Raw genomic sequence first — 20,803 nt, forward strand, 5'->3', positions numbered from 1 at the left:
TGTTATATAAAATTGTTAATTATATATAACATTATCTCACAATGAGATTAACAATCGAAGCGAGTTCGTTTTTATTCACGTATCTTGATCCCATCACTAGCAACCATATACCCGAATAATTTATATTCCTGTCGATATACAATTCGTGCGTTTTCGCAATCGCGTGTCTTTTCAGAGATTGCATTTTAAATTTTCCTTTCCGTTTCTGCCCCAACAACGTCCTTCGAATTCCGATCAAAGCCAGAGATACGTCATTGCATGCAACCTATAAATCACATCTCTTCTCGCGAGACGAAAATTAAATTTTCAAACAATTTTTTCAAGAGAACAATTTTCCAATTTTGATCAAATCGATGATTCAGAGATCGATTCTCCATGAAAAATTCGCTCAAAACATCGAGCTATCGAGATTACCGATCATGCTTCTTTTTGCCTTTTCACCCTGCAAAGAAGGAATCGAACGCGCGCGCAGAACATTAATTATGCGAAACGGGTATCGTGCACTCATTTATATTCGGACTTTCACTCCATGCGCCACTTAAACGGATACCCTTCCTCTCACTGGGCTCTGTTTTAAGCAAGCGTGGACAAAGCGGAGACAAGTTTACCCGGTTCCTTCCGGCGACTCTGGGATCGTTTCACGTCGAATCACATTGTGTGCCACGAGGACTTTACTCGAGGGAGAGGTACTTTCACTCGAAAGCTCTCGTCCCGCGATGATCCCGTTCGAACGAATGCTCGCGCTCCGGATCCACCGCTTGTAATTTTTCCGCGTGAAATCCGCATCGATCGTGCTCCTCGGCCTGTGAAAGATTTATAAACCGAAAATTATATGAAAACCCGAATCGTCCGTTATTCAAGCGAGCGGATGGAACGAACGATGCATTTTCCATGCTATCCTGCAAGCGGTGGCATAATTCCGATCTTTCCCCCCCTCTCTATACTTTTATTCATTCTAATTCTTATGGAAACCTTTACTTTTTGCATGTTTTTTTCACGGTGAACGAGTACGGCGGGTAAATGCAAGAATTGCAAGAAAGATCGGTTTCCTTATAGATATAGTATGGTAATTTTTCACGATGGATAAATTCAATTGGGTATCCTTCCGTGAGGGAAACGATCTTTATCCAATTTCAATGTAATTACTTGGATAACAACTCGATCAGTAGCGACGCGTGAATATTTTAGTTAAAGGAAACGTTCAATCCAGAATGAAAATGGTATACTTCTGTGTTTTTGAATAGAGAGGCAGGAATTGATAAGGATCTCTCTCTAATATTCGATTATTCATATACATATAATCTTCGACAATCAAGATATTGTAACCGAGAAACGGAAGCATATTGAAAATGGGTGAATATCGGATCAGTGAGTAATAATAAACGAATAACGACGAGCACGAAATTCCGCTTTGGTATCTAGAAGAATCTATTCCTTGCAGGTTTCAATTAACCAGTTATCTTTTACACTTTGAAGTTGCATGGTGTATCCGGTTTGTGTATACACGCGAGAGAAAGATAGGGAAATAGGTTTTGATAATATAGAATAAGTGTAATAACATGCCGTTGAGGAGAAGTGAATAGATATTTTATTAAACCGATTTTTCCTCTTATCTGCGATACAAATCTCGAAGCAATTAACTTACTCGATCAACTTTCGTTTTCGTTATCAATTTCACGCTACCGGTTCTCGAGAATTGCGTAAAAGAAATATTCGTGGAAAAACGTTCTTTATTGCTGGTAATCGCAGCATTGTCTGAATTTTCTGAATATAACGCGCGTAATAATTATTATTCCACTTTGTGCAGGATTCGAGGCGATAAATTGAGTTGGATAAATTTTAGGTTTATACAAAGTGAATTTAATGAACAAATTTCCATCATCCACGATTCTTTTGATTTACAATCGATGTAATTTTTCTATTTGCAATTTTCTTTTTGCATTTTATATATATATATAAAAAACAGGTAGATTTATACAATTTCCACGTTTTATTAATAACACGTGTCTCCGTAAAATTATAAGATAATTTAAAAATTCGTTAACAAACACGTATATTCGATTTCCATGGAATCGCAGGGAGTCAACAGATACACCTGAATCATCCTAGGAATGTAACACCACTTTGGATTTACGGTAATCTCTTCGAAGAGGTCAGCTTGCGATCAAATCGTGAGAAAGAGGAGGAATCGTTTTGACAGTGATTCCACGAATAATTTCACGTGGACGAATCAATTTATGAAACTTCATCACTCGTTGATTAAGACGAATTATTCGAGCCATGCTCATCGATCTTTGGCTGATTAGCTAATTAAATTCTTTTTAATTATATGCCTCACGACATTAGTTTTCTGATAATTTAACGAATGCTAATAAAATAGTTGATGAATTACGCTGGGAGAAATACGATACGAGCAGATTGCATCATCGATGAAACTCTGCAATACTCCATTTTCATTAAACATATCTACTATTATTAACATATCTTTTCTTTCAAAATTACAATTTCTTAACATTAATTTGTTTAATTTGAACGAAGTTTGACACTATAAAATTGTGTAGAAAAAGTGTTTCAATAATATTTTTTTTTTTTTTAATTTGCGGCATTGTTTAATAGCTCTATTCTCCTTAGCTAGCCTTTGATATCTCCTTTAATAGAATTAATCATTAATTTCGAGTCTTTAAATAATACGAACTTGCGGAACTAATGGATACGAAAGAATCTAATTGTATAGCACGTAAGGATATGTACCCCGCTTATAAAAGATAATATTTAGTATAGACGAGTGAATATGCAAATTTCCAGTAATCAAATTTCCATTTTAATCGTAATGGAGCTTTATAAATATCCAAATTATTGTTTATTCCGTTATTTCGAATTTAATTCCGGAAATAAAAAATAAAAAAAAATATCGATACAGCTAGATGTACTATAGTTAAACGGAACGGATATAGGATAAAAATTTAATTTTTATATTCAAATTGATTTTTATTCCATTTGTTGTTGTTGTGTAAGTTGTCGAGAAATATTTTATTGAAAATTGTTAAATATTTAATAAAAAATATAACGATAAAGCAGTTCACGTATCGATAACCCGATCGAAATGACTCACTTTGTGATTTACACAAAAGAAACGAAGCATAAATCTATAAATACACTTATGGTCGATAATTTTTTCCAAGTTACATATCGTTTTTATAAATTTAATACGTCAATCGATCATTTGGGTAATTATTATTGTCCCAGAAAAATTATAATTTATATCACAGATACGTACTTGAAGACAGACATCCATTTAGAAACTCTATTTGATCAGACTGCGATTAAATTATTCTAATTGATATTCAATGACAGAGTACAAAGAACGTCTAAATTTATTTTTCTCTACAAGTATGTATATTTGTATTTGTTAAGATTAGTCACATGGCGATGAGATCAGTATGCATTCTCAGGAAAAAATTAAATAATCCTCTACTTTCTTTTATCCTCGGTTCTTTTTTATCAGAAAACGCAAGATTATTAGTTATATAACTAACTTTGTTAATAGTAACGAAAAATCGTTAAAACATAACGAAAACGTTTTATTTCCTGTTATTAATATCGCTAAAATTGCTTTTACTCTTTTTTCGTGACTTAACCCGAGAATTGAATTTACAATTCTAATTAAAAATAATTGGAAAGAAATTTAATGTACGTTAAAATAGTTATTTAATGTACCGTAACTTTATCGTTCATCGTCAACAGTCAGTTATGTAATCCAGATAAAGTCATTCAGTGTAACAGAAATGAAAGGTGCAAATAATTGTTTATCACCATGATTAATTGGAAATCGAATATAAAAATAGATTTTTCCTCTAACAAAACATAACCAAAACATATGGAAAAAAGATTTACATTTTATCTCGTCTCAATATCTGATTTTATTTCAATAATTTAAGGTTTTATCGATTAACAAAGAAGTTGATAAAAGTTCACAATGAATGTCTACGATATTTGTAACTTTTTTACGTTTAATCTTCATCAATATTGCACCAATCACAGCACGTTTCACAAAACGTTTTTAAAATTTATCATTAGATGAAGTAAAAATATAATGACGAAAAAAAAAAAAAAAGAAAAAAGAATAAAAGAAAAAGAATGAAAATCTCTCTATGTGGAAAGAAGATCAGCTGTAAGCAGATCTTGACCATTAATCTAGCATCTTCGAAATGGCATCCACGTTGATGCATCGTTCACATCGTTAAAAAATTAGCGTCGTAAAGCGTTCTCATTAATTATGAATAATATGATTACGCGATTCTTCCCATGGTTTCCCTTTTGTGAGACCCGGCTTCAGCACACGAGCAACTCGGGGAACACGGCAGTGATTCACACAGAGAAGCGCGCGAAACGAAATTCCGATCGTTGAAATTTTAACGCGAGTACGAAACAGCTACGTAATTTGAGCGATAATCGAACTGATATGTTGACGATAAGCTTGTTGACGAGTATTCCCATGACCTATATCTCTTTCTTATATCCATCAATTGTTAAAAAACATTGCTCTGAACGATGTAATTGAATGATAAACTGGTCGTGGTATTTAGATAATGTAAACAGTGCGATATAAAATATTCGAGTAAGATAATGATAATAAAATTAGATTTCTGCACTGCATATTTCTATCTAGAGAAAAATCTATAAGAAATCTTTCGATCGATTTATATATCAATTCGTGCAAACGTCGAACCAACGATTCGTATAATATTTTCACACCTGTCCTGAACACCTATCTCGTCTTGTTATTGTTATCGCAAAACGCGATCCTGCGACGAAGAAAAAACGAATCGATTAAAATGAAGACAATAAAGAAAGAATAAATTCCTCAAATAATATTTTTTCGGATTCGTGATATCGTTGTAACATGATCGATACGTAATTATATATACATAATTAATTAATAGAATGGAAAAATATTTGCAACGTACCTGATACCCGTCCTCAATGAAAAATCGATGCGTTTCAACAATCCTGATCCCACTGAATCATCCTCGGTCCTGTTTGCAACAACGTATCCTCCCGATGGTATCTCTGCGTTCCTCCTCCGTAAAAAATGCACAATTAAGAGAGGATTGAAGACCTGACAGAGCCACTACGATCGCGGATTATACGATCAGGTACCGTATGTTTAGACCGACCGAGCGGGTCCGAGCGACTGAACGTGCCTCTCGTTGCGCCTTCACCGACAGCCTCGATTCCTACCTTCTCTTTCTCTTTTCCTCTCTCTCCTTGCACGGACATCTCCCTTTCTCTCTCTCTCTCTCTCCCTCTGTGCAAATAGAAATTGTACAGTGACAATCTGCCCGGTCGGTTACGATCTTTCGGTGTGCGATGATCGGTGAAACCGATTTATATAAATCGGTTCGTGTTTCACGTATACGCAACATTATGCTTTCGAACACTTGTGTAGAATAATTACACAACTGTGAAAAAGTTATTTATAAATCAAAGATAAGGATGTTAAGTTTTTTTTTCATCTAATTTGATTGGATAAATTAATAATCAGATAAGGAATGACACGCAAATTGATTCGCATCAATAAATTTAATTTTAAGTTTTAAAACTCGTAAAGAGTTATTATTAATTGGTACTAAATAATATTTCATGAATTACTACGTTAAATATTTCTAAAATTATTAATATGTTTATGTATTTAAAGTTGTAATTTTTCCTCCTCCTTCAAAAATTATTCTCGAGTGAGATTTTAACAAGCTTTTGTTTGGAATACTTGTTTAATCAGATAGTTAAAGTCGAGTGTATCCTTTATCGTTAAATATATATTTCTTATTACAAGTAATTTTCGTGTAATTTTTTTTAGCTTAAATTAAAATTTAATATATCATTTTTTTATAATGAATAATAATTTCTCTAAATATTTTCCTATATTTAAAATAGTTTCATATATCAATTTCTAAACTTTAGAATTTGATCATGAATTTACATCAAATTATTTTTATCATAATTGATATAAAAAAATTTGATTAATTTGTAAATATATATATATATACTCTTTCTCAAAATTACTCTTCTTACTCATGATCTAGAATATTCATTTCCGCTGTTCTTTCCTCTATTTATTAATCATCGGTACAGATTAAAGTTATGCAACGATGTCGTATAGGCGTGGAATTGACATTGAACAGGAAAGGGGAATTATCCTTATCCAAGTTGCATGGGGAAAGGCGTGTGAGAAAAGATTTGCGACATTTGAATATTTAACGCTGCTGCATTAAATACGTGACATTTGAATTCATATCGAAAACTATTAAAATACATCGATAAAACGTTGTAAACTATAATTAAATCACGGGTTGCAATTTTTTTCTTTTTTCCAACTACTCAATATTCATAAAATCTACTTTTCCTTGTTATACTTTTTTTTTTTTTTTTTGCTATTCTATATAAATAAAGGAAGTAACTTGTTCATTTTGTAAATGAATTTATCATTGTATTTGTACTCCTTCGTTCCTTTTCTACTTGTGCTTCATGCAAATGTGGGGAACAGCTTGACATTGAACGCCGGGAAACGGTCATTAAGCTCAATATCAGTATATACCACGATCGAGTGCAGTGTCACTAACCCCGATAAAACAGTGATTACTCTCACCTTGCTTGAATACAAAACGTTTTGCACTTTTTCTAACGAAGCGATAGGTAGCTGAGCATGCAGGTATGTCGAAGTTATGGGTTGAATTTAAATGAATTATGGTAAAAAGAAAAGTAGCCAAAGTAATAAAATAAAAGCTATATGTAGGAAAACTTTGAATAAACTTTGCGATTGATATTAAAATATCATATTCAAACAAATATTTAGTGTTTATTGATTATTAACTTTAACTTTTGCAAATTTGTTTTTTCTTATTTTTTTTTTTAAGTTTCATTTCAATAATATACTTGAATAATATTTGTACTTGTCATTGAATAAATATTTTAATCCTCTTTGTATCGTGCATAATCTTTAAAGTGCATTTTATTATAAGAATTTAGATATCTATCTGGCTCATTAACAATGACAATTATACTGATATCTACTGATTTCTTTGGATTTATCGTAAGACAATGCATCGTCATGCATCGTCGAGTGATACGAACCTATATCGTATACATGAGAACACGTATCATTTTATTGGTGCTTTCGAAAATGTGTGTACAGTTTAACTGTAAAACTTAATGTTTCGCTGTGAAACGACGAGGCAGAGCTCGCGGCTGGTCTGCAATTTTCGTTTCGCTCCATTGTTCACGAGCAATAAAAATTGATCGTTACCCGTGTCCCGTATTACTGGTTTCATATGCAAGTTTACAAGACCAGAGGGTGATGAACATATTTTTTTTTCTTTTATTCACTGCGTCTTTCCTTTTATCGAGAAATGTCAGCGATAATGCATGTTAAAATAAGTACCATGGTGCACGCGAAAACCCTCTAGTCTTTCAGCGTTAATGTTGTCGTTTTATTATCAAGAAGAAGTAGTATCAGCTACATCAGATGGCTTTAACATGTTTTTCGCCATATATCGTAGTTAGAAGAAATACACTGTCTGATAAAATGGTGATATACTACGATAGCTCAACTGGGCTCTGTTAGAATTATCGTGAATGAAATTATGCGATGTTGGATTATAATTTATAATGATCACGTGGAAAAAATTCTCATTCAAATGTTAATAATTTGCATCACAGTATATTATTTCTTCTAGCGAGAATAATTAAATATTAGAAATTGAAACTCAATCTGATAAATAGAATAGTTTCTATTTTGTTACAAGTGGTTACAATACGAAAAGATATGCATCCTATGTGGATTACGTTATTCCGTTATTTAACAAATGTTCGAGGAAATTCATTTTGTCGTGTTCTTTATAATGCATGGGATGGTTTATTGTGCGAAGTTATTGTCAAAAGTGGAACTTTTGTACATTGTATATCGTGTAATTGTATTCCTGTCTATTGTAAATACTGTAGCATTAAAAATAAAATACGTATATATCCATAAATATGTTTTTCTTTTTTTTTTTTTCAATTGAAATGTAACATTTAGTTTTGTATTATTGTTTTTTTTTTAACTTTTATTTTTTTAATGAATAGAAGAAATAACACGATTAATGAAAATAAAAGATTATAGTATTTATGATTTTTTCATTTGAGGTAGACAATAGTAAAGATATTTTTTAATTTCAATTATTCTTCTAAAAATTTATATATTGAACTATTCTTCATATATTTATTTGATCACTAATATTTAATTAATTAATAGTAATAATATTGATATATTTATTAATAAATATTTTATTTCAAAATCCATATCCAAAATAGAATTCAACATAGTTCAACATAATCAATTCATAAACTCATTTATAACATTCTTTTAAATAATGCGATATTACATTTCACTAACTTGTAAAAAAATATTTAATTTAAAAATTTGTTTGAAAGATGAATAAAAAGAATAAGAAAAACTCAAATAATAATTGAATTGTTAAATCTAATTTCACACACAAAAATCTTTTTGTATGTGAAATAAGTTAAAAAAAAAACAAGTACCACTCATTTTTGAAATTCGCTCAATTTTTATGCGAAACTTGGCGCGATGATCGCAAATAGAGTTACCGATCGAGCAAAGAGATTCCATTTTCTAGGTTGAGTGAACATTCTAAACAATTGTAATATATGGTGCGCGATTCGCGTCCTAGGTTTGACGAGTGGTGAGAGGGCCTCGATTGAACTGCGATAAGTTTCTTTCTAAAAACATTAGCGTCGAAGTAAATGTATTGCCGAAACAACGAATTACGTTCAGAACGATAGTGTAGAACGCACAACGTATACTTGACTTGTTCTTAATTGAGTATAATACAAGAGTAATAAAAAAGGTTAATACTGATAGAACAAAATAACGACGTCCGTAGAGATTGGCCATCTTGGAAAGATATGTCATATTTGTTAAAACGTCAACAATATAGTGTATATTATTCAATACATGCCGCCAGCTTGCTTTAACTACGGTTGACTACACATTTAATCATCGGAAGTAAAGGCGACACGGTGGCGTATTTGACACGCGGACGTAATCGTAAAAGAAGCACAGCTTCATCAAATGATGAATCGCACTGACGGATTAGTACAACGACGACGTGTGGTTAATAGCAGTAGTGGCAGTGGTCTAGGACAGGATGGTTCAAACGATATTGGTAATGATAAATTATCTGGCCATGGAATGGATACGGACAGTAATACGCAAAAAGATCTTAATTCAAATCCCAAAATCGACGACGATTCTGATAAGGAAACAAGATTGACACTCATGGAAGAAGTTTTATTACTTGGCTTGAAAGACAAGGAGGTTTGTTGACATTACTATTTTCAACTTTATATTTAATTTCTTTACTGTTACATTTATCAAAATATATGAATCAGTACCTGAAGTTTAAGATGAATATTTGTGACAGGGTTACACATCATTTTGGAATGATTGCATAAGTTCTGGATTACGTGGTTGTATTTTGGCAGAACTTGGATTTCGTGGTCGAGTAGAATTAGAAAAAGCTGGTATGCGTAAAAAAGGACTATTGGTGAGAAAACTTCTTTTGAAAAATGATGCTCCCACAGGAGATGTTTTGCTAGATGAAGCTTTGAAACATTTAAAAGAAACTGATCCACCTGAAACTGTTCCTAGTTGGATTGAATATCTTAGTGGTTAGTTATATAGTTCAAGAACATATGTATTTATTGATAATAAATTTTGTATATTATTTTTAATATTGTTTTTTTTTTTCTTATTTAGGAGAAACATGGAATCCACTTAAATTAAGATATCAATTGAAAAATGTTAGAGAAAGATTGGCCAAAAATCTTGTTGAAAAAGGAGTTTTAACAACTGAAAAACAGAATTTCTTACTCTTTGATATGACAACTCATCCTCTTACTGATAACCTTGCTAAAAGTCGACTCGTAAAAAAAGTAAATTATTATTTTCTTAATATATTATTTGTTTATATTTCTATAAAAATTTCTATAAAATTATTGTCAAAATACATATTAATATGCAATATATACTATCTATATGCATTCATGTATTTTTTAATATTTGCAAGATAAATAAATTCTTTGAATTCTTTTTAAACTTTGTACATACATATATATATATATATATATATATGTATAAATTTAAATTGTAATTTTTTAAAAAAATTATATTTTTTTTATATTGTATTATATATTAAAGGATATCAATTTCATATTATTAATATACTTTTTAAAATTATCTATTTTACTAATAGTATTACAACAATATTAAAAATAAATTTTTTTAAAGAATTTTAAATATATATTTTTTATATTTTTCAGATTCAAGAAGCTGTGTTAAGTCGATGGGTCAATGATGCTGGTCGAATGGATAGGCGAACACTAGCTTTAGTAATTTTAGCTCATGCAGCTGATGTATTAGAAAATGCATTTGCACCACTCTCAGATGATGATTATGAAATAGCAATGCGACGAGTGCGAACATTATTGGACCTTGATTTTGAAGCAGAAGCTACTAAACCTAATGCTAATCCAGTTCTTTGGGCAGTATTTGCTGCATTCACTAAGTAACAGTCTTTTTACCAACTAAAAGTGTATAAAGCAAATACTGGGTACTAGTATGAATACTTGGGACTATTAATTTTACAGAAATTTTTGTTGCAATCTGGAATGGTGTAGCTGCAATCATCTTTTATGATCGTATAATTCAGACCAAATAACTTGAACCCGACTGTGTAAAACAGATTTAGAATATTAGTCATTTCCATTATTGTTATTTAATACATTTGATAGTTGAATTATGAATGTTCATACTTAAATATTATAAAAAAGGAAAAAAAAATAACAAAATTTAAAGTGTGAATGAGTACTTTGCGTGTGGGGTAGTGCCATGACAGCTCAGGAAAGAAAGATTGCACCATGCTGAGTTTTGTCTCATATTTTCTATGTCTATTGTGGCTGCACATGGACTGCAAATATGTTTATAGATGCGATATTTATGTGGCTAATATTCACTGTCAGATTAAGTGCCACATTTTTAATAGTTGTCTAAACTTTAAAAGCGATGAAAGTAATTCTTTGCACCGTTCTGATAATGACGATCGAATTCTTACGAATTTTTTTATGTCAACAAAACTGGATTATTGTAGATTTACTTCCAAAATTTAATTTCTTTTTTTAAACCAGTGTACATTTATAGCTTCACTAGGTGGCAGTAAAGTACTCAGATGTCAAAAATAGTTAGTTTATGAACGTCACTTCTATCTCGTTTAAATCTTTCTCGATGTATTATTACAATCTATGATTAAATGTAACGCGGGAACAGTTCGAGATAGCAAATGGAACGTCGAAGTTTATATTTTTAATTAATACGCGACATGTTCGTATGTTTTCGATGAATTTTGTTACTTATCGTATATATGTTGCGATTATTAAAATTATACGATATAATATGTAAGTAGTAAAAATATAAAGTGGCGATTATCTGTTATAATTAATAATTAGTAAATCACTTTATGAGATCAATAAGGCAAACGTGATTAAAGTGACATGGAATTTTTCAAGATTGTCGTTACTCTTTTATTAAAATGGAAAAATGTAAGTAAATATCAATAATATATATGCTATCATCTTTTACAAATTTATAAGTGTGTATATGGTCAAAAAATATTTAATTTTTCTTTGAAAGTGTTCGTATACTCGAATTAAATAATTTTCTTACCGAACACATTTAGATATTAAATATTTTGTAAAAAGTTTTATGTTTTATATATATATATATATATATATATATATATATATATATGTATATATATATATATATATATATATATATATATATATAAAGAATCGAAATATTTCATTCTTAAATAAATTTTTTATTATATATGTTTTAAAATAATAAAACTATAAATTTACGTGCCTTTATTTAATGATTGGATTTAAATTTTTAATAATGTTATTATTTTATTATTTTGTTTATTACGAACATTAAGTATTCATGATATTTCTAAATAATTAACAATGACATTTTTGAGTATTTAATTCACAAATTATGTTTGTGAAAATATATATACTGACCTTTATAATAGAAGGTATATTGTTATTTTCAACAATATTTGTGCTGATCATATTGATTTGAATAAGTTTTATATTATTATCTTTTATTTAAATGTATCTTTCATTTACTGTAAATTTTACATATATTTTAAATACATGTAAGGATCAATTTTAGAGTTTATATTAAAGAAGATTAAATAATATTAAATATATTATCTTACTAATTTTATATTATTGGTATAAAATTAATTAAAAATTTTTATTAATTTTAAAATTGTTGTAGAATTAATTTAATTATTTTATTAATTATTTTATTTAATTACTTTAATAAATTTCATAGCATGAATTTTCTAATTTTAAAAGTATTCTATATAATTTTTATTTGATTGATATTTCTTGGAAATGCTAAAATATTTATTTATTCAATTGAATTTTTATATTCAATTATCTGAAGATATTTCAATATTTCAATTTTATTATTTATAATTTTGAGAGAATCTTTAAATTAACATGTAATATATAAAATTATTTTATGTTTAAAATATTATAGAACAATAAATTTATTTTTGTCTATATATACATATATATATATATATGTATATATATATATACATTTTGAAAATAATAATTAAGAACTAAAAAATAGATATTCTAAAATCTTTTAATATCGCTGCCTTAGTATTATAAACATAGATTTTTTTCTATGTTATTGCAATATTGGAATATTATTATATATTATATCACAAATATTATAAAAATTTACTGAAAGAAATATAAAAGATATAAACTATTGTTAAATTCCTTGTATGACAAATAGTCAATAAATATCATAATTTTATACTTGCATATTCTTTAATAAGAATTTGCTTAACAAATAATTTAAATAAATAATCTTAAAAAATGCTTGCTGGACAAGTAAATTTCATAAATATTGAGCATTTATGAAATTATTGTGAAAATTAAAGAATGAATACTTTCATAAATACAGATTTATTTCATTCTTAATTTTATACATGCAAATTAAAATATTTATTCTTTAATTACTAAAATTATTAAAAACTCTACTGCCACTTGGTAGAATTTCTGAAGATTTTTTTAAATTTAGGGTGTAATGCTATATATATATTATTCATTAAATATTTAAAATTATTACTAAATTTAAAATCAAATATTTTTTAATTCTACATTTTTATTTTGAACTTAAATTTTATATTTTTTGAAAGATAGAAAGATAGATTAGAATTTTAATTTCAAATTTCTTCATTTTGAAATCATACAATTGATATTTTGGTCAAATTAGTTAATAATGATATTATATATATTTATCTTAATTCTAAAAGTTAATATTTCATATATTATATATTATAGATACATTATATGGACAGATTAATATCTTATAAAAATTATTTTTAGAAATAATATTTAGTATTCTTTGTTTTCTTGTATATAAATATATTTATATTATGAGTAATATATCTTTCCAAACACATTTATATATCATGATTGTAAATTGTATACATTTAGAATTCAAGTATTTTATTTATATTATATTCATATTATATTCAGCAAATTTTTTTATTCATATTATATTCAAAAAAGAGTTTTAAAGTAAATTAAAATTTGCAAGGAATATATATTTTGTTTTATAGTTTTTCTTCATATTTATTTATATAATAATTATTATATATAATTTTAATGAAAGTAAAATATGTATTAATATAAATTTATAATATGGATTGATGTCAAAACATGCATTTAATTATATTAAATGATCAACATTAATTGTATATATATTATTATTAGAATTAATACATTTGAAATAATAATGAAGTAATGATTTTATTATTATTAAAGTATGTATTAATTATTTTATTATTATTATTATTATTATTATTATTATTATTATTATTATTATTATTAAAATATTTATAAAAATGAAAGACACAAATGAGATGGAAGAGAGAGGAGATAATAAAAAATATAGATACATAAAATTTTATTTCATCATGTTATGTTATATATTTATATGTATCTGTACAATATTGTACAATATTGTATTTGTAATATAGATTATTACAATTATCTTTTGGAAAAGTTATTTAATATAATAATTGTTGATTATAAAATGTAATATAGTACAAATATGTACATAAGGATTGAAAATGAATATTTTTAAAATAGATTTTAATAATTTTTCATAATTTAAATCATATATTATTTAAATAAAAATCAAATTTGAATATATAATTAAATATTTGTAATTATAAATTAAGTTATATATAGTTAATTATATATATTGAATACACAATAATTAATTTACAACAAAACTGAGAATATTATACATTTAATATGAAATATAATATAATATAAAAATATGCAATATACAAATTGCTTATAATTCAATATTTTAGGATTTATATTAGGATTTTAATATGTTTCGTTCATTAGACATTGACAATTTCCAGCTGTAGTTATTTGAATAAGTCCATATTTTCCACTCCACATCCAATATTCATCTTCTTCAAATAATTTTTCTCCTACACCAGGTGGTATGCCAACACAAACATCAGATTTTACTGTTCTTATAGCTAAGATAGGTGCTGGTTCAAATCCTCTTAATGCTTTTTTAAATGATGTTGTATATTCCCAATTAATATCATCTACTAATTTTCTATAATTTAAATCACCTTTAAATATTATTAATTTAGCATCTGACAATTTTGCATGTAATTTTGGATCATGTTCTTTCATCCCTACAAGATCATAAGGACCTGTCCAATATGGTTCAATCTGAAAAGTTAACATTGTATAATTATTTATTTGAAGTTACGGAAAAAAAAAAGAATTAAATAGAATTTATTTATTAAAAGTTACCTCAATTGTCCATATATTATTCTTAAAATAGTTTTCTATCAAATTAGCAAATTTTTTTAAACATTCATTTGATGCATTTTTCATATAATCTATAGTCCAGTGAATATCATTTATTGATGCATCACTAATATACCATGGATAAAGTTTTGGGTAAAATCTTATTTTATCAGCAAATTTGATTGTAATTAAGAATGCAGCTAAGCAAAAATCAGTAAAAAGTTCATATCCTGCATTATCAATTATTATATCTATAATATTTATATCTAGTTTATTTTTATCTGGTTTTCTCAATAAATTCCAAATAAATTCTGAATTATTTGCAAGAATATCTTTATCTAATACTTTTAATATTTGTATAGGATGGGTAGCCTGCCCAACATCTGCTCCTGCACTTAAAGATAGATCACATCTGTAAGGAATATATTTTAATAAATTTTATGTTAGTGTCATATAAAAGATAAAAATTAGAAAATGAAAATGAAACATACTGGTTACCCCAAAGATTAAACTTAATAAATTTCATAAATTCTTCTTTAGTTTCCATTATTGATAGATTTTTTTTATTAGATATAACATCTATAACATAACTACAAAGTATTTCTATGCTAATCAAGGAATTTGTAAATGCATTCTGTTTTGATTTTGTAAAAGGATCATAAGTTTTTATGTATTTCCTAAAATTAAAAAATAATTCATATTTGTTATATAATATTGTTAATTATATAATTATTTCCAATCTTACATGAGAACAAGTTCTTGTGCAAGTATCCGATACATATAGCATTCACAATATAGCCAAAGAGTATTAAACCATAACGGTATTTCTTTTTCTATTTCAGTTCTCTTTATTAAAAATTTATTCCATTCCTCAGCATCATTAGTTGAATCATCAGGTAGCAATCGCATAGGTTTTAAAGTTTTATTTGTTGCTATTTCATTTTTTAATTTACTAATAAATCCTATCATTTTTTTAACTTCTTCTATAGCATTCTAAATAATGTAACATATCTATATATTAAATATAAAATTAATAGAATATATTAAACATATAAAAAATAAATATTTATTTTACCTCTCCATATTTTTCAATAATATTTTCCTTGTCACGACTGAAAGTATCAATAATTTTGGTTAAAATTACTGGTAATCTGTCTTTAAGTGTTACATAAGCAAAACTCCTATAAAAAAAAAATGTAAAAGTTAGTAAACAATTATATGTAAATTTTATAATATATCTATATTAATAAATTAAAATGCAGTGATTTAAGTGTTCATGATACTTTTTCTCCATTGATTATATTTTATAGCAAATTATATATATATATATATATAAAGAAAATAAGATATATTTAATTTTTATATATAAAATAATTTATTCCTAGGTTAAATAGAAAGTGAATTTTATTTACCGTTTATAAATGCCTGCTAAACGTACATTAAAAGGTGTTCGTATATCTTGCAAATCTCGAATATCTACCGAATTTGATTTTTGATTCATGATTTAGCTATTGCTAGAATACAATAGATCAAAATCAAGTATAGATACAGTATGAACTCTGAAATGTTAAAGATATTACATATTACTTTGCGATTTCATTTACATAACTGATTATTATATACCTTGTGTTTTAATATTTCTTTAATCCTTATTTGTATTAATTTATTTTTGAAATTTTCCACAGAGACTAAATTACAATCAGCAGAAAATGAATAAAGCATTATTATATGATAGTAAGCATGTGCATTGCGCATGCGTTTAGTATGTCCGTCATTACACTTGGATTGTATGACGTTTTGTGTATTCGTATACATGTATAGAGAACTTTTTTGCTTTTGATAACACGAGTAATATAATTTATTACATGATTATTACATGATTTATAATAGTTACGAGATTATTTGATATCTCAGATAATAAAAATATATATATCTATTTTAAATTTAATTTTAAAAACGATTAAAAAAATAAATTTTAATATTTAATCATTTTAATTGGATATAATATGTTGTTAGAAATTAAAAATGTTTATTTCAATTTTCTCTTATTTTCAAAAATTATTGATGCTATTATAATTTAAATATACAAATGTAAGATAAAATAAAAGATAAAGTACATTAAATAAGCTTATAATAAAGAAAACATTGAAATAGAAGAAACTGATATATAATCAAATCATCTTTTAGATACGATATTTTTAATATATAATGTCTAATGTTTATAGTATTTTTCAAATCTTTATTATAATTTTTTATATTTTTACTTTTCAAATAAATAATTCTATTTTCAAGACTTTAAATTTCAAATAGAGTTACTCTCTATCTTCATTGTTCTTTTACGTTCTTTCTTATAATATACGAATTTGCATTTTAAACTGTTTCATAACGACTTATGAAGTTACATTAGCGCCAGTTGCTATCTCAGTCAAGGTTCAGTATCAGGTCGAAATTGATATCAAAAAAGGTGGGAGACAAAGAAGCTCAAAATTATTTCGCCTTGTTACGACCGGTTTGGTTTTTGTTTGTCCCCAGAAAACAACAAACTAGAGCGATAATTCAGCTACAGATGCTTGAGACTTTATGAAATTTAATATTAAGAGCAAGAGTTAGAGTAACTATGTTCGTTTTCCAATTGAATTGTTTTTAATTAATTTATAACATTACAAAAAGTATATTATTAATATACTAAAATTATTTATAGAATTATACAAATAGTTATAAATTTTTTATCATTTATGATCACTTAAGATTCTTTAATTTTTTTTTTTATAAAATCACGTAGATTTAAAAAAATAAAAATTTCTTCTTTGAAAAGCATTTTTATTCATAAAATACACTTCAAAATTAAATTATCGGTAAAATTGCTTTCAATTATAGAATTTTTTATTTTTTACGGAAAGAATTAAATTATCAAATTATAAAAATTCGAAATTTTTCACTTTTTTTTTTTTTTTTTTTTTGTAAGAAGATATAATTTTTAAAACTAATTTTTCTCTTTTGAAATCTTTTTATTATTTTTTTTTTTTTTAATTTTTATCACAAAAAATATATTCCACCAAATATAATATTGCGAAATCTCGTCGATGGTGATAACCACCGGCTCATGTTGGAATAATCGATGAGCCGCATAGTAACAGTAATTTGCAAGATAGCATCGCGGTCTAGCGTTGTATTCCTTCCTTGAATGAAATCCACGTTGGCGATACCCCGATCCCTATACCCGGTCCTCCTTCCACATTTGGGTTCTGGAAGCAATGTTGCTAATTACTACATACCATTGAATGCGGCATAACCCGCGACCCATGAATTCCACTAGCCTAGCCGGCTAGTGTACAGTCACGAGAGTCAGTTTTCGCCCGTGTAACTCGTGGAAATTGCGGTTTCCTATGAGCAGAGAACGAACTGATAATATGCTCTTGAACGGTCGCTCTGTCTTGCATTCCCCGACATTTTCCAGTTAAAATCCGTGTTCAAGTATGTGCGAACCTAAATTCGTCCGATTCCAACACGGGCCAAATTTTGTTGCCTCGCGCGATATTCCCCTGAATCGACTTTCGCTTCGTTCTAGGCACTTTGCACGCCTCGATTGTAGCTTGTTGAATTCTCGTGATTTTGCGAGATCGTGAGATTAATATAATTAAGCTGAATATTAAATTATCCTGATTGGAAACGAAGGATTTATGAAAAATTAGAATGAAATTGGTCGTAGAAATATAATAATTCATAGCAATCGAGTTTGTTGTGTAATTTCCTCGATGATAAATTCATGTCAATCATCTTTGATGGAATAACACCGAGAATAAAATGTTTAATTTTGTAATTAATGATGGATGAAAAAAATTAAGTGTGAAAAGTTATCTCTATGATGTACATATCAATTTGCTATTCTATATTAATTCTTAGTAATAACTAAAAGTTGGCGGCCAAATTCTGAATGAATGATCCTTCCCGGGCGAAGAATCAGCACGAGCTGTCGACCAGACAATATGGAATTAATTATAATTAACTGCCATTCACAAAAGTTCCGCGAGCAATTGTGCAATCTCACCACAGCGTTATAATGAACTTGCAGCTCTCCTATCATTTACATTCTCTTCTACTTGGTCCGAATCTTCGCCTAATTCGTAACGCTGCCTCGTGAAATGTCAAAGAACTTGTTTAAATTAATTAGTATGTTATTCGAGCGAGATATAATTTCGAGGATCCTACTTTTCCTCCACCCTGATCCAATTTTACAAATGATTCGATTATTTAAGATTTGAGCAAGTGCTGAGCGAAACAGGAAGATATATTTTCAAAGTTTTCAAAGTCTCGCGAAGGAAAGATCAATAGTAGCATTTGTTATTTCATTATTTATTATTATTATCTTATATTTTTTGATTCGATGTTATCTACAAAGATTTGAAAGCAAAGGTTGACAGCAAGTTGAGAAATTCATATCAGAAATTTTGCAATTTCGACATACAACACATTTGATATACACTGCAATATATGAGATTGCAATACTAGTTGAAGAAGTTCAACTATTGAAGCTTCGAATGCATTTGGTTCGTAGTAAGAACTGATTCGAAGTTGTTTCAGAGATATATTCTAGAAAGGGTGAGAGTAGTTGCAGAATGAGAACGTCTATGAGGCTTTTTGCGATTGGTCGAGGAATTTTGCGTGTATTCTATACAAAGTTGCTGTATTGACTAAGTAGATGTATAGTGCAGGGATGTTGCTCACGTTCTTAACTTGGGAAACTAGCCCTGTAATCTTACAGTATTTCAAATTTGAAATTTTAATGTTCTTCTGTGGTTTCACGATATCTTAATTGTTGTTATACGATCCTTCGAGTGCTTCGAATTTTAATTGTTATTCAAAGATTTTTGGAACAACAAAGGAAAATTAATAAATTTGAATAAATTCGATATCGACAATTGAACACACGTATTCAAATTATTTTTAATCGTTTTAAAATCATAGAATATATCTTTGAAAAGCTTTGCTTTATTATTTTCCCCTATATTTTTACAAAAAATAACAAATTGCATCGAATTGAAAAATTATATAAATTATATCGTTCTTCTCTGAATCATCTTGCTCATAAAGTAACGATTAAATAATTTATGAATTTCAAAAAAGATAGCCAATATATATATATATGAATTTTGTTAAATATGTTTCCCTCAATGATGAGAAGTGATATTAAGTTATTTGCTTTACGTAAAATCGACAAATTATTTCGACAAACTGCGACAAACTAATAGAACTGTATTTGTATTTCGCGAACGCTATACACTTATAAAATTTAGGTTGCTTAACACTGCACGTAACCACGAAATATGAAGGACTTCGCTAACTGACCACCAGTCCGCGTTTCTAACACGATTATCCTTGACGTTTTCCGTTGTTCATTTCCGAAATTACTGCCAGCCATCTGGTTCACGTATTTATGATGTTCCGCCGGTGACATTAGCTGGTGATGTTCTACTACATTAATCAGCCTCACACGGGAAAGAAAGAAGTCGAAAGAAGGAAATTTAAGAAGAACTGGTAACGAAGAAAGCGATGCTTCTTTTATCTACTTCGTTATTTTTCGATTTCTCCGTGTTTCCTGTTTCTCGTTCGTGATAAAAATCGATTAATAATTGCGTATATGATGATGAACAATTTTTTGAACGATTATTGAAACATCCGATGTGTTACTTAGATCATCCTTACGGATAAAATATTTTATAAATGTTAGTTTTCCTTTCATTGTGTACATTCTTCAAGCAAGGAGAAAGAAATTCTTTGTTAAATTTGTAAGAAGAAGTTTTCATTAAATTTTGCACAA

The 20,803-nt window shown here is 27.8% G+C and overlaps 2 protein-coding genes across 3 annotated transcripts; one reads left to right on the forward strand and one right to left on the reverse strand.

The window, feature by feature from the left end:
- Positions 1-8,696: 8,696 nt before the first annotated feature.
- sau (Golgi phosphoprotein 3 homolog sauron) lies at positions 8,697-11,699 on the forward strand. The gene is made up of 4 exons (XM_012489251.3): positions 8,697-9,373; positions 9,480-9,726; positions 9,815-9,990; positions 10,378-11,699. Exons 1-4 carry the CDS (start codon positions 9,128-9,130, stop codon positions 10,624-10,626), a joined length of 918 nt encoding a protein of 305 aa, XP_012344705.1. The 5' UTR covers positions 8,697-9,127; the 3' UTR covers positions 10,627-11,699.
- Positions 11,700-14,108: 2,409 nt separating this feature from the next.
- LOC100870585 (damage-control phosphatase 1) lies at positions 14,109-16,777 on the reverse strand. 2 transcript variants are annotated; one of them, XM_012489252.3, is made up of 7 exons: positions 16,609-16,777; positions 16,398-16,544; positions 16,061-16,166; positions 15,731-15,978; positions 15,477-15,662; positions 14,989-15,397; positions 14,109-14,904 (listed from the first exon to the last, which is right to left on the reverse strand). In XM_012489252.3, exons 2-7 carry the CDS (start codon positions 16,484-16,486, stop codon positions 14,542-14,544), a joined length of 1,401 nt encoding a protein of 466 aa, XP_012344706.1. In that variant the 5' UTR covers positions 16,487-16,544; positions 16,609-16,777; the 3' UTR covers positions 14,109-14,541. The 2 variants fall into 2 exon arrangements, with proteins under 2 accessions (XP_012344706.1, XP_012344707.1); XM_012489253.3 differs by having other exon boundaries at positions 15,731-15,996; positions 16,609-16,776.
- Positions 16,778-20,803: the final 4,026 nt, after the last annotated feature.

The sequence above is a fragment of the Apis florea genome, unplaced genomic scaffold (assembly GCF_048593485.1).
Source record: "Apis florea isolate Af1SG1 unplaced genomic scaffold, ASM4859348v1 contig_2278_pilon, whole genome shotgun sequence".
NCBI classification, from domain to species: domain Eukaryota; kingdom Metazoa; phylum Arthropoda; class Insecta; order Hymenoptera; family Apidae; genus Apis; species Apis florea.

Excerpts from the sequence above, each read along its gene's own strand:
- sau (XM_012489251.3), top strand. The coding sequence starts at position 9,128 with ATGATGAATCGCACTGACGGATTAGTACAACGACGACGTGTGGTTAAT. Across the intron at positions 9,374-9,479 it reads TTGGCTTGAAAGACAAGGAG|GGTTACACATCATTTTGGAA; the intron begins GTTTGTTGACAT and ends TATTTGTGACAG. Across the intron at positions 9,727-9,814 it reads TTGGATTGAATATCTTAGTG|GAGAAACATGGAATCCACTT; the intron begins GTTAGTTATATA and ends TTTCTTATTTAG.
- LOC100870585 (XM_012489252.3), bottom strand. The coding sequence starts at position 16,486 with ATGAATCAAAAATCAAATTCGGTAGATATTCGAGATTTGCAAGATATA. Across the intron at positions 15,979-16,060 it reads TTATTGAAAAATATGGAGAG|AATGCTATAGAAGAAGTTAA; the intron begins GTAAAATAAATA and ends TACATTATTTAG. Across the intron at positions 15,663-15,730 it reads GCACAAGAACTTGTTCTCAT|GAAATACATAAAAACTTATG; the intron begins GTAAGATTGGAA and ends TTTTAATTTTAG.